Raw genomic sequence first — 25,221 nt, 5'->3', positions numbered from 1 at the left:
TGTCTAATCGTATGCTCCATCTCTGGCTGCAACCGCAGTGCATGTTTAGGGAAAAGAATGCAAGGAGGCGGCAGATACCCGGTGATTTTTCCCCAGGTACACCTTTGCATCTTCTGGGAATCAGCAGAGATAGAAACTCCTGAGATGGAAACTGCAGTCAGACCATTATTTTTCATAGTTGCTGTGACCTACCTACCATCAACTCGCTTAACGACTTCTGAATCCACTGACACATTTTGTCTGTAACAAAAAAATCTTCTTGTGTTTAGAAATATAACTCTCTGCAGTTGTTTTAGACTCGCTGCTGAATCAGTCAATAAGTTCCTTGAGTGTCTCCACACCCCTGTGATATGAGAAGTAATGGATAACCACCTTCTTTATAAGGCACTAAATTATATATTATCATTTTTCCAAGCTGAAGATTCCTAATCTGTTTTAACTCTCTTCATACCATGGATGTTACGCACTTAAGATCTCCACGTCACTTTTCTTTTTACCTGCATTTTACCCTTAGGATCATCTTTTTTAAGATGGGAAGCCCAAAGCGCAGGCAATATTGCACAACACCACCAAAGGACTCACACAGAGAATATAATATTATTTTCTGGTTTGCCTCTCTATATTCTTCCTTTGTGCAGTTTTTACTAATAGAGATATATTCAAGAAAGCAACCATACCAACTGGCCAGAGAAGAAACAGATCTCCTTGCAATGGATTGGGACACAGGCATTTTTGAGTTAGCATCAACTGGGATTTTTAAGATCACATCGGGACTTTAGAGGAAAGGAGACTCAAAATGAAAAAAGGGAAGGAACACATAACTCTGGGAATCATACTCCTGCCTTGTAAAACATCACTACTGCGTCATGTGAATGTGTGTTTAATTTGAGATTTCTAGTTTTAAGGACAACTAAGGAGTTAATGTTTTTGTGCCATTTCTTTTTAAAGTATCTGCAGATGGCTACTTTAAGGCTATTTCATTAGGAGCCTGAAGGCAGTTATGCTCTTGATGTGATTCCTGGTTTTTGCAGTTAACATGCATCTGCATGCAGGCTACAAACCCAAATTGTTTTGGAGCTATTATTTTAAAGCACTATAAATGCATACGCAAGCATGTATCATTTTTAGTGTTAGAAAAGATCAACTGTCCAAAGAATAGAAAGAACAAGAGGTATTGCAGTCAGTAGCACAAAAAGGAATAAAAATTTGTACCCCAACGACAATGAATTGAATTCCCTTCTCTCTAGGAGGCTGAAGTATCAGGGTGGAGCCAGCGGCAGCACAGCTCCTGGGGAAGACTGATGGCCAGGGAAGCGGGGAAACTGGATAGCCAAGAGACCACTTAAGTTTTAGGCTGTCTTTTTCCCCCTGAAGTTCTGGGTAGTTTGGAGGCTGCTCCTGCTGGCATCTCTCCAGTCCTGAAACCCTTCCTATCAAAAGAGTCATGTACTGCAAGGCTGACTACCATTTCGACCTACACGCTGTGCTGTGAGAGAACATGACTGTACTTCACACTACGGAGACAAAAGAGAAAAGGCTTTTAAGAATTAATCCTGGCCCTGCTGAAGTTAATAAGAATAAAATGTCTTGTAATCTTATGTGCTAATAAATAATTAAGGAGTGGTAAGTTTTACTTAAGACCTGGATTTATGCTTCATTGACACTGACTGATTGTATAAAATCAATTTGTTCATTAACCACAAATTTAATTTCTATAATACTTTTTGATCTATTTTCTCAAGGTGAAGGCGAATGATGTATTCATACTTTTCGATCTATTCTCTCATTCTGTGAAGGTGAATTAGATCCGCAGGTTTGAAAGCACAGGACAACATATATGCCATATTCAGAACCACTTGCTCACTTATAACTTGTGATTCCCTGAGAAATAAGCAGGAGCTAATAAGCAGGCTATCCCTGCCTTCCGTATGGCCAGAGAAGTGACAGAAGACCTTTAACCTGAAGACAAAAATACAGAGTCTCCACCTAAACATTCATCCCATCTGGTAGAATGTTATTATCCTTTTAGGTGCCAAAAATTTAGGAAAATCGGAAAGGGACTTCTTCAGCATGTCCACTGGAGGGTCAAATTTCCTCCTCGTATACAAAAGTGATCTTTTTCCACTGCTTTCAAGTCCATAACCTGGTAGAGTTTTCTTGGACATAATTTTTATTACTTTTTTAAAATGAATGAAAAGCACTTTGTAGAACACTTCACCTAACTCTTCCCTTTTCCTTTTTTTTAAATGGTTTGTCCTCAAACATGTAATACTTATTAAACGTTCTTCCAAACTCTCTCCTGGACAAGAATTTCTGAATTATAAGAGATAGTTCAACCTCAAACATGCCAAAATGGATTCGCTGCAATCTTAAGCACACTTAAAAGGTTACAATTTTTTTGAGGATGTCTTCAATAAAACCTGATTAAGTTTTACTGTAGTAGCTCTTTCAGTAAATCTAAGTATAACACAGATGCTGTGATTTAAATTCCTTCACAGATTATATTAAGGAACTCTTTAGTAAGAGCAGGACTGTTCATCTCAGAATGGAATTCAACTGACTAAGTATCAGGCAGTCTTTGACTGTTCATGATCATCTAGCTTTCTGAGAGCATGGCACAAACCAAGGTTAATTCCTGCAATGACACAGTTTTCAGCCCTACAGCATTATTCTAATAATTTTCAACCCCTAATGAAGATCCTCAGCCGTGGGCCTCTAAAATACAATTAAATGTAATGGAGTTAGATTGGCTAAATTCAGTAACGAATTAGCCCTGAATCTGTCTGGAGCCATACCCAATGCGCATTTTCCACCCCTTCCAATGGCAGAAAACAGATGGGATAACCAGTATCTCCAGGAAGGCACCCTGTGGCTCCTAAAGGCGCCTACAAGCACTTAAGCGTGGCTCCCATGTGGCTGTAGGGGAACAGCAACAACGGGGCACTGGTATTAACACTGCTGAGTAAGTGCAGGTCTTCAGCAGTGGAGGAACTAAGTCAGCAAAGGCTCGTGTGACCTGTAGTGATAAAGTACTTCATAGCCAACCAAGCTCCCAATCCTTGCCAGAAAGGAGATTTAAGACTCAAAGAGCTAATGTTGAAAGAGCTTCCTATGACCTTCCTATGAACCACTCCCAGAGCTCACCCCATGCTTGACTTCTCAAAGTGCAACACGTGAGGGTTTTAACGTCAGCTCATAGCTACTCCTGCTACAGCTGTAAGGTTGCTTGATCAGTAGCAATCAAACTAAATATTTATTTATAGGTAAATGACTTTTTCTTCTTATATTTACATGGGCTTCTTTTATGAGGTATGATTACGTATTTGAAAAAACAATGAGAAATTAAAAAGAAGAGCCTAGATGTTTTGAAGAACTACTCAGATCCCTTCTGTGGAAGCTGTGTGACAGCAACCCAGGACATTGAGCAGAAATAAAAAGGAAAGATAATTTGAATACAGATTAAATACTGGAAAAATTAACTGGGATAGAAACAACAGTCTGGCTGATATCAATTATTTATACTACAAACAGAAGTGCGGAGGCCCAGGTTCAGGAGAAGAGTCCTATTCAAGGAAACACTTTAATATGCTAACTCTAAGTATGAACTATAATTTTGAGATCGCTAAAAATGAAGCACAGGATGTATTTAAATCATTTCTTGAACAGTGATGCTCTAGGTACAACACTTACATGCTTTCCTATGTCTGGCCAGAAGGACCACTGGATGAATATCATCAGAACAAGAATGACCAGGACTAAAGTTTTATCTAACGCTGAGAGCTCCACACAGAGAGAACTGTGCTCTGAAATGACCCCTGTGCTGAACTGAAAAGCAGAAAATTTATACTTGGTTTATGTGAGAACGTCATCTTCTGATCATTTCCAGCACCATCACATACTTTACTGACCTTCTTCAAAGCCATCGCGGAAAGAGCCGGACCGGCTCATTGTTCTGCTCTTCTCATCCAGGGACATCGAGCTGTTCCTGAAGCGCGTATCACTGTAGGGGTCGTAAGGACCGTCTGCATTGGAAAGGCTGTGGGTCCGTAGCATGGTTGGATTTGACAGGCTCATCTGGGCTGCGGTGGTTGGGCTTGCTATAAAGTGAAGAATAAACACCAATTTATTTGCGCGACCACAAATTTTCATACCTAATTTTTGTGCAACTACCAAAAAAATTTTTTTTTTTTCCCAAGACACAAATTTTCAATGTCATCCTCTCCAGGCTTCATTATTTTTCTAAATTCAATGAATTCAAGTAAGAGGTATGCAAATCAAGCTAGTGAGTAAGAAAACTCAAGTAAATAAGGTCGTTTTAAACACTGGGTGATTTGTCTATGCTTCTACAGACAAGCTCAGTCAACTCACTAACACCTTGCAGGCATGAACTAATTAACCCTTGTTTAATTTGGAACAGTCCTTGCTCAAAAAGGACTAAAATGCCCGAAGTAATTTAAAGTAGTACTTCGCCTATACAGAACAGGCCTTATGAATGATCTCCTTCAAAGCCTTCAGGTTCTTAGAAAATGACATTTTTCTACGTATTTAAGTCACAAATTTTAAGAGCTTTAGTTTCCTAATAGTTGTATATTTCAGAATTGTTTCTTTCCACTATGAGGTCCTAAGAATTATAAAATATCAATTCTGCCTCAAAAGCCAATGCTTTCCCAGCCAGTGTTTAGAGCACAAAACATCTACTCCAGTTTCACATTTTTTTAAAGAACTTTTGTGCTAAAATTATACCTGCTATTTACTAAGAACTAGTTGATTTGTGGGAAAAAAGAGAACAACAGAATTGCTGTTCAACTGGCAGGTTCCTCTTGGTGTTATGTCATTGCCTGTTTCTATATTTCTATATACACCATCAACTGATACAGACTATTGTAGAAGATACAATAATTCAGTTTAAAGGTGCTCAACTTTCATATCAACATTTGCTACTAAACGCAGTGACCTCTCTTGACTCCAATATCTCCAAGCTCTTTTCTTAAGAACACAGAAAAAGATAATCTTTTTTTTGTTAATTGCTTGTGGCCAAATAGCTTTTGAAGCTTATTAATGTAAAAAATCTTCAATATTTGCCATAAAGAGTTAACTTTCTGGGCCTAAGACTACACTTTTTTTTTTTTTTTGGACCATTAAGGTACTTTCATGAACTTTCATGACAGTTTGTTAGCTGTTGGCAATGTAATTACACTGTCTGTATATTCAGAGGAAATTTTGTTAAGTGTCGGTTTACTTAAAGCTGTTTATTTAATCTGTTTCTTTTCAGCGCGCTCAGAGAAAGGCTCTAAAACATCACTGCCGCAGTTCAAAACTGCACTAGAAATAAGTGACCGCGTAAGCTGCTGCAAATTCACACAACATAAGAAGTTCACAAGTATAGGCTTAACTATTTTGGGTATTATTTCTTTATCGTTCTAGAAAAGATGGAAGGGCTTCTGAAAGTCAAAAAGAAACAGAAAACGTCTGTTCGACATAGTACTTTCCAAATGTCACTTAACTTAAAGACAATATATATACTGTTAGGACTGATTTACATACCTAAACAAATTGCAAAGGCGACTAAGTAATATTTACTCAGCACACCAGAGACGAGCACTACTAGCACTTTAAATTAGGTTATTTCAACTGCTGATATGGTCAACTAAAATCTGCAATGCTTTTTGGATCCTGTGAATCAACTTTTATCGTTTCCTTCATTTAAAAAGTGTTTACTTTTATCAGTGTGATTAAGTGAAGGAATGGCATTTTTCCTGACTTGAAATTTCTGACTTTTATATATTATTTCGGACTGAGTTTTATGCAATTTTCCAACAAGCCACCTGAAAAATACATACAAAGATAAAATATAAAATATCTAAAAACTGATGGGACTGGCACATATAGTAATATGCTTGGATTTTAAAGCAATATTACTAAACAGGTAGGCAACAAGAAGTATTTTCAGAGTTACTGCAAGTATGCCACCTTCGGGCATACGAGATAATAATGCTAATTAGTCACACTCATTTCAATGAAAGTGCTTCCTGAGGTTGAATGTGGAACTCAGAGCTGCTGAAAGAAAATTATGTTGTGTAATATGCTATTTTCAAGACCTACAATGTATTGCTATGATTATCCAAACAGATAATTATTCACCAAGCTGCGAGAAGTTAAATCTAGTTCCAGAGGGTGATGTTATGCTGGATCCAGATGAAAATGGAGAATTGCCAGCAGTATCCTGAAGTCCTCCTGCTGAATGGGACCGTAGCCATTCTTTTGCATCTTCTTGATTACGGAGTTGGGAGGATGGAGTATACCTGCAAAAACAAACAGTTTTTCCAAAATGAACTTTGACATTTATTTAAAATTAAAAAAAAACAATCACGAAATGTCACAAGACTTGGGGAGGAAGAGAGAGAAAGATAGATGGAAGAACTCTTATATGAAATTTAAGGATAAAAATTATATAAACCCAATACAATTCTGAATTAAGGAGCTGTTCCAAGCTGTTCTAAGCTGTTCCTAATTCATTCCACTTCTGTTTGGGAAAAAAAACCCCAAACCTCCTTTCCTATGGCTTCAGTAGTAACCAAACTAGTGGTAAACAAAAAGCTGCAGATAGAAGTTGTGTACTGTAGAATAAAATATGGTGTGCGTTACATATGTATGATTGCAAAATAAAGCCATAATTTGGAAATTCTTTCCTTTCCTTAGGTTATTCTATCACTATTTTCATATTTTCGTGCATCGCTAAGCTTAGCTGGCTTTTTGTCATATTACAACCAAATTCAAGTCAACAAAGCCATTATCAGATTTTTAAACAAGTGACCCAATAATTCATATTCCAGAGGTATTAATATAAAGGTTTGTGGAGGTTGCATCCCATTTAGTTCAAAACTAATAGCATTAAATCATCACGAAGGAGACTATGTTTAGCCTTTTCTGAAGGCAAAGAAAACAGCAGAAACATTGTCTATGCCAACATCAACGGCAAAATACCTGCTGGCTTCAGCTTAAGCAGAGTTTTAAAGCTGCTTCTGTATATGCCTGAAAAATAGGTGTGTTACCACAGGTGTTATGTGAAATACGTGATAGGGTACAGGTATCAACAGAAAGAGCATCATGGAAACACTTGTCTGCTGATGGATTTCAGTGTCTGTCTTAGGCTATGCCATCTGCTTTTGAGAAATATTTATGAGTTACTAGCTCTCCTTCCAAAAACTAAACACTTGGAGCCTATTATTAGTCGATATTATCTATTTAATTAATTAGATTCCCTCCAACTAAATACTCTACTAAGATATCGCTTATTAAGACTATTTTAAATCAATGTGAACACTACAATAATTAACATTGCAAAAACTCAAACTCCTTTCAAAAAATACATTCATTCTTCTGCTTATGCCTCAACACTTAAGCAACAGTCCCTGACTATCTGCATCTCTTAAACTTTGCACATGTATCAGTTTAGTAAGGGGCTTCAAACAGTCATTTTACTTTAACACACTAAGGATTATTTTTTGCAGCATTAATACCTACCTCTTCAGCACTCAAATGTTTCGGTCTTAAAAGAGTCTTTATTTATTAGAGACATACTTGAGAACCACAGAAACATTTTAAACAGAATGCCATTTTAAGAAAGGCTTTTAGCACTCGGCTTCATGGGACAAAGCTGCTGTGAAGAACAATGTGTACAGCGCAGAATAAATTGAAGCTGCAATTTCAAGGCATCAACTCGGTGATCCTAGAAGCTGCACTGAGCAATTCTGAAACTGCAATTTTCTAAATTGTCTAAGGTATCTTCTGTAACACTTAAAGCATTTAATTAATACACGTAATGCTGATTATCTCGCTAGAATTGCTTCTATCAATGGAAAACCTTTTTCAGTGCAGTTTTTTTATGTTATAAAAATCACGACCTTACAGATACACAAAACGTATGAGAAGACAATTCCCAAAAGTTTGTTTGGGGTTTTTTTTGTTCTTTTCTAGAAGAGTAGAGGTTATCTCTAAGTGCCCTATATATTTAGGTATTCTGAAGCAGATTTTTTAAATTAGTATGTCCAATCTCATCCTAAAAGGTTTGGCATGATATTGAAAACCTTTTCTATTTGTATATCAACACCAAGGTTCCCGGGTGAAAATGATCTCAAGTCATTCCATGTAATGGCCATAGAAGCTGCAAAATTATTGTTTTCAAGTCAAGCCCAGTGATGGTTTATGAGATGCTTTTCAGCAATTCAGCCAGCAAAAGCCACAGTTCTTGCTCAAGCGGAGAAGCCACTGGATGAAAAAAAGCACAGTGGTCAATGGCCTTCTTTGAGGATTAAAGAAAGAAAGAAAGAAAGAAAGAAAGAAAGAAAGAAAGAAAGAAAGAATATCGTTGCCACCTCTTGCAAACTGCGACCATCACCACCAGCCACGACAGAAACACAAAGCAAACTCCAAAGCCACAACAAAAGCTGTTAAACCATGTGGAAACACCAATACCTGAGTCCCTTCTTAGGCAAAGTGTTCCTATCAAGATGTGGGTCGCTGCAGAAAAGTTAAAAGAAAAGAACTTCAGAGAAGAACAAAAGGGAAGGAATAAGATCAGGACGAAGGACGTACAAACATCTGCATCACCTTTTCAGAGGAAAAGGTGCTGGGGCCTTCCTACAGAAACATGCAAAAACCTCCTTACCCAGGTGTGGATTTGCACAAACATGCATCTGGTACCATGCCAATGAATCTCATCTGTTCACAAGGTGATTTTGCTATTTCTCCTACCCACAATGAACAAAAATGGCTCTTTAAACGTCAAATGGATGCTTAAAAATATGCTTTTCAGCAGGCATGAGGCAGACTATTTGTGAGAACCGATGAGAATCTTCAAGTCCAAACCACCTTCCCGTCATTTCTTTCAGCAGACACCATTTAGGGAATGCAGCTAATTACTGTTACGCAGCTGCAATGTATAGCAGTAAAAGTATTGAGCCCAGACTGTTTAATTTTCAAATCTTAGCTTAAATTCCATTAGCCAAGTAAAATTAATCTATTAGTTGTCCAAACCCCAAACATTTAAGGTTATGTTTTTACAACTGATGAACTTGTAGCTGAGCAGAGTCTGTTAATTTGTTTTTAAAGGAAATATCCACGTGCTTAAATGGATTAATTACAGCGTGGGAGTGATCAAAATTACAGCAGTGAGCAAAAGCGAGCTAGAATGTTTAGATTCGGGTCATCTTTTCCTAACTTTAGCATTCGTCTTTACAAGGATGGATGTACCCAAGTCCCTGCAAAACACTCATGAGCCAAACTGCAGCAAAAGACTGACGACACTGAATGACACGGGGACTTCACGACAAAAAGGACAGGCCTGAAAGGCAGTGGGAAAAGCAGCATGCCAGAGGAATGCTGAAATGCTAGTGAGAGTTTAGATTGGTAGAAAAAAAATGGCAAGATTTTCAAATTGCCTGTGGCAAAGAAATGAGGAAAAAAAAAATACACCCACAAACCAAAGGATGTTCCCAGTAACAACAGCAACACCAAAAACACGCCAACTGTGCCGTATGCCATTCTCCAGATTGATTTAGGTAGACAGATGGGGTGTTTGAGGGGACTCTCACTGGCATGTCTTTGTGTCAGTTCACACCTGAACGATGAACACAGCAGAGGACTCAACTGAGCACAGTCTGTCACAAAACAATTTGCTTCACCGAGATGGGCAACAAAACCTACAGCCTTGTGCGTACTCCTGTCCTGAGACAGCATTACCTGTCCTGTCTCCTGGGCAAAGTATTTCGGCAGAATTTGGGGCTAGCAGCAGGGGAAGAAAGAGGGCTAGAAGAATCAGTCCAACAAGACAGAAAACAAGAGAAGGAATATTAGAATGAAAAGAGGAGAGAACAGAAAGGAGTTATAATAAAACACAAACAGAAACCCAAACTGTCAGAACATGATATTCAGCGGTGATCTTCTCCATTGAGATACAACTACAAAAATTTTGCTACCTGACTACACAACCACACGTCAGGATACAGCTGATTTCCAATGCTTGCAGGGGTACTACTGCCTTCTACAAAAGGTCACTCAGAGAGTGTGCGCTGCAAGTCATTGTCTGGTTTATCCCGATGTTAGCTCAATGTGCCGTTAATACAGCTCTGATGCTGAAAAAGCAGTCCCGTTCCCTCCTCCCTGGCCAGTCTGTTCCCAGCTCCTACTCTGTGTCCGCACAGATACCGATGAACCTCATCGTGTAAGGAGCTGGGGAACTGATCAGTCTGAAATACAATTCAGGTGATCATTTTTCAGTTGGATCCATCTCCCGGTCGGGTTCACTAAGCATTCACACGAATGCCTGTACCGAAACACTGTAGAGAGCAGCTGGAGATGGGACAGGGCAGCAGGGAGAGGCTGAGGAGGGATCAAGTGACTAGGGAGACAGGGACTTTTCTTTTCAGCATGACCTCCAGTTTAAAAGCTTGTAAAATGTTGTAAACAAGAAGTTTAACAAGAAACAGTTGGCTTCTCAAATCAAAATGATAACAATGATGGAGGTTTTTTTGAATATCACTACCAGAACAACTAACAGGAGATCTTTGCACGGATAATACGTGATGCTAAATTCAAATAGTAGGTATAATACGGCAGCAAGAAAAGTTGTCACATTGGCTACCACAGCAAATTAAAAACCTCACCTGAACCCATTCCTCCTGCTCTGAACCGGGCTCCTTGCCTGGAATGGTTTCTTTGTATGTCCTAGTAATACCATTCAGCATTATCTTGTAAGAAGCACAACTTGAATTGCATCTGCAGTGTTGGCTACTGCTGCCAGGACTTCATTCACATTTGAGATACATACAAACGTATGGAAACGAGAGAAAAACCTACTAACCTTTCAGACAACGTAGTCTTAACACTGTTGGTTCGGACAAAGGGAGTCAGAGAATCATCTTTAGAGGCTGGAATCAAGCCACTGGAGGAGTTATGGCTCAGCCCACCTCCACTGCTCAGAGAGATATCAATGGATTCACAGCTGGTATGAAGACTGCTGACAGACTGATATCCAATGCCATCCTTGCTAACAGCAGAAGAGCTACTTGCGTTGGTACCCCATGTTAAACTGTTGGAAGGAGCTGAATGTGCTGAACTGGGACTAGAAGCTAGTGGAGATTGGTTCATATCTGTGTTTTTACTATACAGAGGACTGCTGCCCCCACTGCTCAGCATACCACTGCCAGATGGTGAATCAAGATTACCCTGCTGGTTCATAGTAGCGTGAGGATTGGAGATGACTACCGAATTTTTCATATTTTCAGCTGTTGTGATGGGAACTTGTTTACTAGGCTTGCCACCGAAAAGTCTGTAAAAAAAGACAACATGAAAAATACATAAAGTGGAATATTAAATGCAAGGATATTTTATACCTAGACCACATACCATCTTAGCTTCAGAAAACCAACACTAAGTAAATGATCCTAGACTGGACATACACAACTATAAACTTATGAATCTCCCTGTGTTCACACCGCCTTCAATAAAGTCCAGAGACAATTACGATAGCTTCAAATCTATCTTAGGTCTTTCTTCTCTGAATCATCAAGCAATACTTGCACAAAGCTAAAATACAGCCATATTGTCTTCTGCTCCTTAAGGAAAAAGGATACCAGAGAAACACTGCATTGATTAATCCGAAGCATGGAATATTAGAGGTTGAAAGCTTGCCGTCCAGGTAAATTCTGTGCAAATCACCGAATGCTCTGCACAGAGGCAGCATTTGCTGGGATGTAACAGGAAAAAATATTTACTGGTATCAAATGTAGGTTTGTCGCATTTCAACTCCTTTCCAGGAGCCAAGCTAGCTGGAAACTATTTTTTTTTGAGTGGAGAATGAGATTTTACCTGGTTTGGCACCTGGCACTGGCTCAGTAAAAGACTAGCTGAGTGCCAGAACTAGTGCAAGGGAGGGGATCTAAAAGCACAGTTGGAGGAGGATGACTGCAGCTTCTCCAGTTTGCATCACTTTTGCCAAAAGTGCAAAAGTGCCTTAGAAGTAAACGTACTTAAGACCAGATTATCAATCGTTCTAAAACTGATCCTCAAAATGATGAAGGAAGCGTAGCTTTTGACTCTAGCTTCAAACATCCACCCCAAGATGTTGCTTCTGTTTCTGCCACTTAGCTCCTGTAACTGCCTTTGGAACCTTAGTTTTCCTCACAGATATCTATACAGATTTGCTTTTTTCTTATCAACAGTGTGGAGTATTGGGGATGAAATCTTTCAAAGCGGGTATCTATCAGACTGTGGTCCTCGGAATAGAGGACTACCGCACTTCTATGCAAGAGCTCCTGAAGACTTACGGGTGGGTATGCACCCAGCAGAACTTTCTCTGCTTTTGAGTATGCCCAGGTTGTCTGTACAACAGATGCACACTAAGTCACTTTGTCCAACACTTCCCAGAAACACAGGCTGTGTAATATAGCTGGGCACCCTACAGCACACGTGCAGTAAGTGCAGCGATGCCCAGAAGCACTGTACTTACTGCACGGGTGCTACCTGCAGCTCCAGTGCGCCTGTGCAAGATGCCTGGAACACATCTCAACTGGATGGCTGGTGTTGCATACTTGCCACAAAGCACCTGGGCAACACTGCTGGATCAGGCTAAGATGCCCATCTACATCTATCTCAGAATCCAGCATTGCTTTAATAGCTCTGCCATGATCCCCTCAGCACGTGATGTAGAGAGAGCAATGCAGACATCCACAAACCAGCACAGACCAGGCAAACTTGGTTCACCTGGACTCCACATCACACCTCACTGATTAGGAGACACTGACTTAGACAAGCAAAAGGCTTCAAATGATAAAACCCATTCCTATGGGAATTCAGAGACATTTTCAGTTTTATTTAGTTAATGTTACTAGAGCAAGTATGAAGAAAAATGTCAAACCATACCGCAATGATACATGGCCTTCAGCAGCAATACCAGCCTAAGGTATTCCTGCTCCTATGCCATTGCATACCACCTCTTCGGTTGTACTGGGGGAACTGTACTCTTAGAGATAGGATCCTACAGCTTAAAAAAAACCCCAACACCCACAAAACAGTTTTACAAGCTGTTTTTAAGCTACGCAGTCTTCCCGAAACTGTTTCACAGCACCTCTAATACAACTGAAAGGATGCTGCACCGTGGCCGGCACAAACAGAAACATGTTGCTGCCAAAGGCAGTATCTGGTCAAACCACAACCTCGTAACAAACGCCTTCAGAAGAGGACGCGGTCTGGAGAGCATTCCTTTCAGTCCAGAGAAAGTCCAACCCAGCAAGACAGTCACATCAATACAGAGATTACCTCTGGAAGGACATACCCTACAAGGAAGGACATCTGTTTACTCCTATCCACTATTATTGACAAGAGACTGACATCTCTGAGCTGGCTCTTGGGTCATGCATGTCTCCCGTTAACAGAAAAGCAGTGTATTATATACTGCAAAGCATGAAGGCCCAATTTAATAATAAAATGTATCAAGATAAACGATGGTTTAACTTAAGGGACATGCCGGGTATATAATACCGGAGCTAAAGGGAATACTGAGAGAACAGAGGCAGGGATGGCCCTCATCGCAGAATTATAGAATTTCACTGTTTATGACAGCATAGAAGTTACGTATGTTCGCGGGCTTGCAGGTAAATCTATATCATTACAAAGGTATGGATTCTAATTTATTGTATATTATTAAAAAACTACAGGGCCGAGGGGAAATAAGAAAAAAACAACGTGTGCAACTCATCTCAACTGACTATGAAAATTAAGCTAAAAAACTTCTTGTCATTCTAGAAATCAGTAATAAGCAGACGAGGCCAAATTCAACTCTGACGCATTTCAATACATGACTATTTAGACAGTCTTGTGAAAATTCAAGAGTGAAATTGTAAATCAAATGAGGGAATAGTTAAACTGAGCCTCGGTGTCTTCTCTTTGAAGTTTCACGTATTTCTAATGTAGTACTTCAATTACATGGCTAACAAGGTGGCTTTCTAGTAATAAAAAAAAATTTCCAATCAAATTTCAAGATTAATGTGCCTGAGGCTTGCAACACTGAAAATCTGCATTTCTCATGGGGTATACTATAGAAATGAAAGGTCTATTGGAGTTTTTCCTTTTCAGTAGCCATTGATGAAAACCAAATGTTTTAAAGGACATGGCTTATCTAATGATAACCAGGAATAAAATAAACGAAGTGTCTTGAATTATCCTCACATAGGTTCTTCAAATAAAACCACCCATCTAAAAAAAAAAACAACAGTTTACAACTCTTTACAGCATTAGCCTAAGCTGCCATCACAGCCATTATGTTTGCACTGGTGCTTCAGATGGAATGTGGCTTTCTCACATCACTGGAAGCAGGATGATGTAGCGGAACTGTATGGGTATTATGGGCGTCAAGACAAAATGAAATGTAAAACACCGCAACTTGAAACAGACAAGCTACTCAATGTCAAATTAAATTGAAAAATAATATTGACGGAACCTTCAGCAGTATCAAGGCTTTGATGCACGCTGCATCAACAAATTAATTCCTGACCAACTCAATACTAATGTTAAAAGCATGTGTGGGGCAGTGGTGGAGAAATAGAAGACAAATAAGATTTTTGTTTAAAAAAATATTGTTAAAATAAGAAAATTCAACCCAGCTTAGACAGCAGCTTTACTTAGGGTTCTTCTACACAGTCGAATAACCTGATGTTGAGTCTTACAACACACTGGCCTAATCCACACAACTGAAAGATCGGTTTGGGTTAGGCATGTGAATCTACGTATGGCAGGTCAAATTATGCATCTGTCATAATGAAAATCTGAAATAACTCTCCTGTTGTCAATTTGATCCACCATTGGAGCATTTCCAGGGTTGTTACATACACATTGGTGCAAGAACTCGTCAGTAACCTTCAGGTAAGAAAACTCTTATTCCTGCGATATTCTGCATGGATAAAGCCTTTAGGTATGATTTTTGTAACAAAGAGACTCGTATCAAAATTGCCAAACTTTCTGCCAGACAGGTTTTTTTTTCCCCAAATGTTAAATTTTTTGCTGCTGTCGCGTGACGTGCTGAGTATTTACAACACTGGCCAACCTGTTTATGTGAAATTAAATGTAAATACAAAGACCTTGATGTAGGACGCTAAATAGTAAGTGCTCCACAAAACACAGCCAGGCCTGGCTGGAAGAGTCCTGATCATTCAGCTCCGACTAACATCATTGCACAATCAACGAACTTATTGCCTACCTGCGCAAAGTGGGAGAGGCCACATCGGGGTACTTGGCTCCTTGCTGGTGAGTACTTTGAGCTCCGCTAGAAGCAGTCTGTGATGCAGGGTTCACTTTAACAGAATTACATGAGGCCACGCTTTCGTTGTCAGACGAAATCCCTTTCTCTTTATCAGTCTGATTGACTAATCCTGGCAGAGAGTTTCCAAGGATTACCTTGGCAGGCTCTCTCATTTTAGGGACAGGCAAACCGGCTGACTTGCTGCTTATGTTGGAGTCTATGCTACTTGTGCTAGACCTATTCCCAGCTCCACTTCTGCTACTGGATTTACTGGGCCGGGGTAAACTACGATACTGAAGATTAGTTCGGGCGCTAAGTGCTAAGTAGCCATCATCCTGGTTCTGTGAGCCATCAACACTAGTCTTCCGACCAGTGGTCCTACCCATGAGTCCAGATGACTTTGGGATTTTTCCCAGGGTAGCCGATCTACTGGTGATAGTTGCCCCACTGGCAGTGATTATAGTCATGCCTACGGCTGACCCGCTCTGTTTCTTAAATCCAAATGTATTAGCATTAGCAGCAGTTGTTCTAGAGTTACTTGTGGGAAGCTTTTTGGATTCATCACCACTGCTGCGTCCTGCATCTGATGGGGAACGTTTAACATGTCCAGCTTTAGGAGATAGTCTACCCTTTTCTGATACCTTGGCGTCATCAGTTTTCCCTACAAAAATAGAAAAAGAATTCTAATATTTAATGACTTGAAAACATCAAGCAAATGATGAAACTCAAAGCAGCATGAAAAGCAAAAGCGTGCTAGCCACCAGAGTGTGGTTAAAAATTATGATCTAGTCTGCACTGAACTTACATGCCACTCTAGTGAGTTATACATGCAGACTTGCCAGAGAAAGTATGTAGTGTGTTTGCCCTTGAGAATATGAAAAGCAGAACAGTCTTATGTAATAGTGACAGATAAGAAAAAAACGTTTCCCTCTGTAGCTGCCACAGATCGATCCTTTTTTATCATTAGACAGAAGCAGTGTTAGGCCATTAGTATAATTTTCCTAAAAGGCAGTGTTCAAAAAAGTGTCCAACTTCAACTTTTTCATGTCCAATTGCATACACGATCAAATAAGAGGAGAGGTATTAACTTATATTATTTGATTATGCAAATTCAATCAATTTTCATTCACACATCTGCGAGTGTTAAAATCACTAATACATTTATAAGAAAATACAGAACTAAATAGTGTTTAGTATAAATTAACATGCTGGTTTAGTATGGGGAAAAAAAAATAAATCTCCTCAACCACACATACTGTATGTTCTTAAAGTTAACCGTGACTTCAAAAGCTGAAATTATATTATTTATTCTTCATATGGCAATACTGTGCCCAATAAATAGCTTGGCTTAAGACCAGAGTTGTCATGAAAACAACTTTCACAGTGTACTAATCCAAAATATGCATTTTCAAATGAACAGAAATAGAAATGTGGACATACGAGATGCTGCACAGGTTAAAACAATACCTAAAAATAAAGACAGGATTACCTGAAGTTCAGGTTCTGCCTCTGGAAAGTATTTAAACTGTTTTCATACTGAACACACTTTTTGGCTTGTTTATATCTTACACCTTTTCTCACCTGTTCCAGGTGTCTTTAATGTGCCTGAGGTGGTTGAAGGTTTAGTCCTTGGTGTGGTAATGCCAACCTGAGCTGACATGCCCCGTCGCCAGGAGCCCGTCTGCGAAATAACAGTGTTCTTCCTACCAGAAGTGCTTTTATCAGATTCATCTGACACATCAGAGGGATTCCGCCTCCATTTAGATCCTGGCTCCATTTTTATGCCGCTATCGGATCCTCCGTCTGATTTCTTGACTTCATCACCGGACCACAAGGAATTCCGCTCAACCTGGGAATGCTTTTCTGCATCAGTCTAGGGCAGATAAGGAATTGTAATACAACCTTCAGAGCAAGCTTTTCTTTTAAGAAGCTTCATAAATGAGAACCATCAAACTGATTAATAAACTCAGCAGTCATCTCTAAGTACCAACAAACATAACATGCCTTTGATAAAGAAATGTCACAGCAAGAAATGAACCCCAGCAATGACAGCTTTTTTTTAATACGCTAGGGAAAAAAAATACAAAACCCGTAACAGTCATGCCCCTTAGAATGAAGAAAGAAAAAAAAAACAAAAAAACAAAAAATGGGAAAAAAAAGCACCTGATTTATAAAGGACATATTCAGCTCCATGACATTTATAATCCTCCATCTCGAATTTCTGATGAACCCTTTTACTGCAATGCCAAAAAAACGTTTCAAACCTGTGCAGCCAGCTTTCCTTTGTTCTTGCTGCTTTCCTTATCTCTTGTCTGGCAATCTGATCTCCAGAGCATGAGGAGGCAGCTTTTTGAACAGATTTGAAGATGTGGAATGCTGTTCATTCTAATCTAACATATTAGAAGGACACCCAAGAACTGAAGAAAAATGAACCCCCAACAACTTTCTAACAATACTCAAGTCTGACTTAAATATACGAATTGCAGCAGTTTTTAATTTATATTCAACTTACAAACTGTTTTTCCTTATTCTCTGCACAGACTGATCGTGCTGCCAGTCATTTATGGAGACTTTTGCAAAGATCAATGTCAAATACAGAATTTTCTTATTAGCAAGCCTTTGCCAAATTCTCAGAAACACTTGAATTAAATCTATTACCCTACATATATAAAATATTCCCCGTACATTAGCATTTTCTATTGCTAATGATTACTCTTGCAGAATTCTGCTTCTCCTGTTAAATGCTGCTGATTAATTTGGGCAAATTTTGTAACACCACAACCAACTATTTTGTGATCAGGCACAAATGACGAACGTCCACATTTGACCCTGATCCGGATAAAAAATTCATAGTTGAAGTGTTCTCCAACCACCACAGTACCATGAAAGATTCTGCCAATTCAACACTTGATCATGAAGCTCCCAGGTAAGAGTTGGCGAATTTTGGTAAGATGTTGGGTGCCACCTCTCCCCTGCAGCCTCAGCAGAAGATGAATGTGCTCAGTACTGTGCAGCAGTCGAATGGTAATATCACTTAAAAGGAAATGATTTTCAATACCCCAAAGCATTATAAAGCCCACAACCTTTTACTCCCTTTGGCTAATCAGAAAAGCACAGCACAGAAAAGGAAAGGACGCGTGATCATTTACCATGTTTTCAGCAAAATGCTGTATTTTATTTTTAAGTTCCTAAAGTACGTTTCAAGTTTATGACTTTTCTTTTCTTACCAGATCACACCATTAATATTAAAGAATCTAGGGGGGCTGCGGTTTAATTTCCTCTGCTTTTTACTGTAATTACTTTTTTCTTAAAAGCCTGAAAAACTAGTCTAAGCGATCAGTATGTGAAAGCTGACACCACACATCATAATGGTCTTTCTTCAGTCACACGAAATAGTTAGGACCTGGGTTATTCGTCTGTGTATCGAGCCATTAGACTAACAAGCATTTGCTGAATTACGGATTTAGACGTTATTTTCTTGTTGTATCTTCCTCGTGCTATGCAAATGTCATATCCCGGCCTCTCCATTCAAAGAGAGCAACTCAGCGTAGGCTTGAATGAAACGCTGCTTTCTAACTTCCTCCTTTTGTATGGCTGCAAGGTTTGGGGGATGGTTACCTTTCTATTTATGACCATTGGTAGGTGTGCAATAAATGCAGAGCGTGACTGTTTCTATGTCCTGTGTTTCTCTAAAATCATCACTTCATGCAAACGTCTCCTAAGTTTACGGATCTTGGAAGAGAGCACAGGCAAGAAGTAACAAAAAATCGACCAACAAAACCACCTCAACATCATCCCTCACATGTTCTCATTAGTACCTTGCTTCAAGTACCTTGTCTGGAATTGCTTATTTACACCGTCAGCGTTCGAGAGCAAGAAATATACCTACTTGCTGGTAAAGGGCTTATTCTAGTTTTGGTTGACTATGAAATGTTCCTGTACCTTCTGTTTCCCTCCTTTACATCTGCAAGAACAGTACAGTCTCAACACAGAGAACAGCATTACAAGAAGTCCTCTATCTTTGCTCTCTTCCATTTCATTCCACTACTACACCCACGGCCCAACTTTTTCCGTTGCCTCTGAAATGCTGCACATCTACCCGTGAAGCCCTCCGACCAGAGGTGTTTCTCTTTAATGATAAACACGGAGAACAGCACAGAAACATGACTAAGGAATCAAACCCAAAGCACGGTGAAACCTGGCTTTAGGATTGCAGCTGCAACTCCACCCACCTGAAAGGCCTGGAGTGGGTGAAAGTGGAAATATTGTTTGCTGGAGGTCATGGCAAGAGACAGCGAGCATGAGCTGGGAGCAAAGCCCGCCACCCCATTGAGCTGGGAGTAGAGGTAACCACCAGGATTTCTCAACTTATTCCTACAGTTTTGTCAATCTATTCATGAAGCTGTGAACAGACCAAACCCATCTTTGCTCCAACGAAACTGAGAAGTTGTCTTGATCCAACAGCTTAAAGATGCTGCTCTTTTCTATGTAAAGGAATTGTTTCCTTTCTATCTTCTGATCTTTTCAGCATTACATGAACAAGTTTATCACTTGATCGCTTCCTCTCCTCCATCTTATTTCAGTGAAATAAGTTATTTTCAAATGCCCACCAGGTCTTAATTTCTCCTTCAAATATGTGCATGACATGACTTTAAAGGCATACTATATGCAGTGCTATGTTAAAAGGTAACTTATCTAAGTCTGTGCAATATAGGGGAAAAATATTAGGATGTCAAAAGTGGTACAGCTACATTAGGTGGTTTGGTGCTTGGCATGATCAGAGCAAGATAGGGGAACGTGGTAAGGCAAATTCTGGTTCCGATCACTGACTTGTTCAGAACCAACTTGCGAACATCTTCATAGCATTGTTACAAAAAGGGACTACAACCGTGAATGTCTATGAAGATGGAGTTAATATCATATTTAAGTCCTGCTTCTCAAAGATGGAGAAATTACAGCTTCTGGAGTATGGGGTACTCAGCAGCTCTGAAAACCAATTTCTTAGCAGAGGCTTTTTTTTCTACTGCAACCACATCTTCTTCCTTTGCAGAGATGATTCTGAATAAGTTACTGATTTTTATCAGCGGACACTGACATGTTAGGGCTCTCTCCCTTTGATGTTGCTGTATTATTTGTCTGGACTCCCAGTCACACATGTATTAGCTTCAAGCTCTGTCTTTAATGATCTGAAATCCAAGTTCTGTACCACCTCAAAAAAATGTGGCAGAAGCACAGCAGCTTAAAAGATAAGTGCCTACTATTTTGGAGAACCAAAGCAGTGGACACCCTGAGAAGAGAAGCCTACATCCCTGTGCAGATGTCTGCCAGTCCTTTGTGGCTCACCACAAAGGGGAACGCAAACCTGGGCACAGGCCATCGTACAGTACTCCAGGTAAGACATAAAAGGCATGTATGTAGCATTCACTGTTTCATGAGCTGTGGGGACTACTTTGGGCAGCAAAAAATCAACCCTGCGAGCTACTCATGGTTCCATCACTCCAAGCTATTTTCATTCCCTTGGTTGACAAGATTAGGATATTCTGTTCAAGTGAAAACAAAGTATTTTATGGATAATAATTTGCAGATAACAGTAATACCTAGAATAAATATTGTCAGCCAGGAAAACTGAGAAGCAGGTCACAAGCACAAATCAAAAAAATGCAAACACAAATTGTACGTCTTAGCTCCCAGCTTTCACTTCTAATGACTATGCTTCACTGTCTGTACAAGCTTCAGCTGCTTTTCTTCGGGTGTATGTCTGCACTCTCTTGGATGCTGTAAGAGTTGTGGAGGAGGAAGAGGAGTTCGTCAACACAGATTTTGATCTCTCAGAGGTGTTTCCAAGAATCTGATCCATCAGAAGATAGAAGTCAAATGAGTTTCTATTTTTTTTTCCTTAGGTTAATGTTTAGTCATGTCTCCCTTTTTCTTCCTTTTTTTCCAACAGTATTACAACGTTGAGACGGTAACAATTGTCGGAAAAGTACTTCTAGTTGCCTATGTTACTCTCTCTGTTACGTACTGAAAAACACAGTTCATAGATCTTAACTCCTCTCGACTTGTACGGGACTTGTATTAGCAGTTTCGAGCACACATGCAATCGCTGATACACAACCAGAGGCTAACTGGAAATCTTTAATGTAGGCTCAAATATGCACTTCGTGGCAAGGGAACAAAGAGTAATATATGCTTGCACCACAGTCCTGTAGGCAGAGTAACACTTCACAGCAACCACACGTCTACATTAAAACTGATATTAAAACCAGATTTAGAGTCCAGTCGTGAAAAGGACTGGAGAAGAATAAAAGAGGAAAGTAACAGAGGAGAAGGCCATACCTACATCCCTCTCCTCTACCTGCTGCAATGCCAAGTCACTGCATCCCGGTTGCTTTGACACACAACACCTGAGTCCCTCGAGCAGGTGGGTGTACAAAGAACAAAGCTGGACTTCCTAGTCCCATGCTTTTCCAAAAAAAAAATCTATATAATTGGGGAAAAAAGCAGTGTATATTACCGCAAATCTCTGTACTATGCAGTCTAATTGATGAATGAAAAACTGTTGGATACCTTCACTTGTTTTACCCTCTTTGGATGTGTGGTGTCTGAGCACAAAACGTACACGTAGGCTGCTGATGGATGTAAAATTTATCCTCCTACGAAATGCTGCCAAAAATAGAAAGCCTGCAGTAACACGCAGCTCTGGAAGTTTAAAATAATCTATTTCATGTGCATAGCACGCTTACATTTCTGATGGAAGTGTAAATAATCTTTAAACCTTCATGTTGACTTAATTAAATTCTATTCATTAAGAAAAAACATAATACCTTTTCTAGAGCTTAAAAAAAAAAAAATAAATCCCATCTGTTGATGCATGTTTTCTGGACAGCAGTGCCGCTAGGAAGGCAGAGCCCGTTTGTTGCCACACCACCGCAGCAGAGATGCCACGGATTCCATGCACAGAGGAAATATTCACAAATGCCAGGTATGATATGGTAGTCACTATTGCTTGACATTGCCTTTTCAGTGATACTGTCCGTACTGAAGGCTGTCTGTGTGTTCAAGCTCATGCAACTTAAACCAATTATACCTACTGCACAGAGAAAATAATAAATATCAGTGTTGCTTGTCTAAACCAGAAATCTTACCTGTGCATCTAAGTTTTTGCGGGAGGAGGCAGGTGTGTTGGCATAGGAGCTGATAGAGGAGCTAGTGTTAATGTCATCAGTACTGAGATTATCTATGGTGTCACTGATCCCACTGCTGACAGAGCTGCTGTCATCCCAGCTGGAGAAAAAGCACAACAAAGGTAGAAAACAAGGGTCAAAAGACGAAACATCATTCAAAAGGAAAAGTATTATTTCTACAAGCCTTATCCTACTTGCGGTTGCCAAATGAAAACGGTACACTCGTTTTCCTAACTTATCTTCATTGTACCTCAAGTCTAAATTCATACAGCTCATTGACTATATGGTTGCCACAAAGCCTAACGTATACCATCGGTAAGCCGATAGCACCGATGACGTAATTCTTCCTGACTCAATTGAAAGATTGTATGAGTAAATAAACTCTCAAGTGACTCCTGAAATTTATGCCTGCGGTCCCAGAGCAGGGGAAGGTGGTGGTAAGAAGGCATCTCCAGGTAGGCGTAGCATTGACTTGCTAAGCCGTAATGCACAGATGGAACTTAAATGCAAGGAAGAAAAATCATCCTGAAGCAACCTTTTGTACCTGGTTGTTACATAGACCTGGGAAACAACCTGCATCTACCATCGACAGCATCACTGGTCTCAGAAATTTTCAGTAATTTAAAGTCTAGTTGTTCAGATGGCACATACCCCTCCCGAGCCGTACAACACATCCTTGTCAAGGAGTCATATTAACAGCTTACTATTCGGGACTACCTTCTTCCATCGTATGATAGCTTCAACATTTTCTAGTAAATGAGAAACGCATAACTGGAAGCTTAGGACACAGAAAGCACCAACGAGAAATGTCCATGCCTGAAGCGATTTGAGTGTTAGAACAGACAGAATCCAAATGATCTACAAGTCAAGCCGGACGCTCCACTCCTAAAATGCCCTTAAAAATAAGCTGCTTAAGGAAGAGATTTATAAACCGGCTTACAAGTGCTCCACCTCCAAGAACAATGAAGCTGGGATTGAAACAGTGTCCTGTAAGTAAGAAGACATTTCAGTCCACTGATGCGTAACTACTGCTGGAAATGCATAAATACATATTTCATAGATCACTTGCGAAATCTAGTGGTAAGAGCTCACCTCCTGGCAGTTCTCCAGCTATTCATCACCACAGCCTTGGATTTTGGGAGCTCCAGACTCTCTTCCCTATTGCGTTTCTGTTTGCTTTACATTGATAGTGTAAAGTTACACAATAGTGTAACGAAGAGATTGCAGTGAGTTTTTTTAACCGTAGAGTGGAAGCCATTCACAAATTGATATACTGGATATTTAATGTATGCATTTAAAATTGAATTGCGTGTTATGTAATTGAACTATGTAAACTAAGGCAGTCTGTGTCTGCTTTCTTGACTTTTATTCATAGCTTCACCACCGACTTACTATATAGCCACTAGATAACCTTTAGCAACTTTGAAATGAAAAGCATTTCATTTTTCTCACTCAGTGTTACCAAACAGCTACCCGTATGGGTTTTAACGATGCTTTAATAATTTTGAATTGCTTTTTGCTTACTTGGGAATATTGTGTTCACCCATATCTACGTAAGGCCTTTCAGGGAATTGAGGACAGCTTAACCAGCAGCACAGTTTGCTGAACCACGTGAACAGCAGTGCCCACGGGGACGCGCTCCTCTGCGTGCCTGCAGAAAGGGTTATTGCTCGCAGCTGCTCTTTGCTACTGCTTTGTTCCCAGTTACAGTCCTCATCAATCTGCCAGCACAGTCATTTGTGCCAGTTCTCCCCATATCACTGCAGACAAGGCCAGCTGGGAAGCTCAGATCAACAGTTTCAGCAAGCCGGATTGATTTTGCTGTCAGGAAATTTGGGAGTGCTCAGCCACGCTGCTCTGCTGGCAGAGGACAGGATGGGGAGAGACAGGGATGAGCAGGGACAGACACCGGGACCAACCGCTGACCCCTGCTGCAGGCTCCGTTTCATGGAGCCTTGAGGTGGCCCTTCATTTGGTGTCCTCCAACTTACAAAAACACACTCCTGCCAGTTCTGATTGACTTCCAGGAGTGCCCCAGTTACAGGCAAGGCCCTGGCTTTGCAGAAAAATTTTCCAAACACTATTTGATAAATTCTCGAACACTCCAGCTCTCCTGATCGGAAAGAAACGCTGTAGTCTACAGTGTTGGTGATGCTACAATTTAAAGGAAAGATATCTTTTTTTTCCCCTAGATTTGCCTTCACCTGGATATTTTTAAAGAGGAATCCGCTGTAATAGAAAATAGAAGCACATGTTAAAATAAAACTCCATACACAATGTGAAACCCGTTGAATCTGAGAAAGCCAGCCAGCCAGATTCGACACAACAGTTTTATTTGCTATTTTCCAAAATCTTCCTCAGCATAACTGAATGAAAGATGTGCTGACCATACAAAGAAATCCATAGAATGTAAAGGGGGAAAAAAAAAAATTCATATTTTTCCCCCCAGTGCCTAGTATGGAAAAACTGAAAACTTGGAAAAGAATCGAAAGACTTCTTTGAAGCACCTTTTTTTCGGAGTAGGCAATCAAATATTATAATGCAGAATATTGAAAGTTATATTACTTCTAAATTTCAGTTTTTAAAAACAGGCCCTATAACTGATATTTACTTCTATTTCAAAACCTGTACCATAAAGCAATTACAATTCCTAGATTTTATAAGTGTATAAATAAGGTTACCAAAGAGTTATTAATATAACTGCATAAAAGAATATGCTCCTCGTTTTCCAAAGTTGTGTGT

The 25,221-nt window shown here is 39.8% G+C and overlaps 1 protein-coding gene across 8 annotated transcripts in view; it reads right to left on the bottom strand.

Annotated features, from left to right (window-relative positions):
• NAV2 (neuron navigator 2) overlaps positions 1 to 25,221 on the bottom strand; it is a 241,580-nt gene that overhangs the window by 34,469 nt on the left and 181,890 nt on the right. For 2 of the 8 annotated variants that reach the window (XM_076343813.1, XM_076343817.1), the window contains 8 exons: positions 22,441 to 22,579; positions 16,877 to 17,168; positions 15,254 to 15,956; positions 10,862 to 11,329; positions 9,742 to 9,807; positions 8,476 to 8,520; positions 6,142 to 6,302; positions 3,909 to 4,097 (listed from right to left, as the gene is read on the bottom strand). In XM_076343813.1, the coding sequence (XP_076199928.1) occupies positions 3,909 to 4,097; positions 6,142 to 6,302; positions 8,476 to 8,520; positions 9,742 to 9,807; positions 10,862 to 11,329; positions 15,254 to 15,956; positions 16,877 to 17,168; positions 22,441 to 22,579 (2,063 nt within the window). The remainder of the gene's footprint in view (positions 1 to 3,908; positions 4,098 to 6,141; positions 6,303 to 8,475; positions 8,521 to 9,741; positions 9,808 to 10,861; positions 11,330 to 15,253; positions 15,957 to 16,876; positions 17,169 to 22,440; positions 22,580 to 25,221) is intronic. The other 6 variants (XM_076343816.1, XM_076343821.1, XM_076343818.1 and 3 more) reach the window with 4 other exon arrangements.

This window comes from Aptenodytes patagonicus, chromosome 7, assembly GCF_965638725.1.
Source record: "Aptenodytes patagonicus chromosome 7, bAptPat1.pri.cur, whole genome shotgun sequence".
Lineage (NCBI taxonomy): Eukaryota > Metazoa > Chordata > Aves > Sphenisciformes > Spheniscidae > Aptenodytes > Aptenodytes patagonicus.
This window is presented reverse-complemented; position numbering and strand designations above follow the sequence as displayed.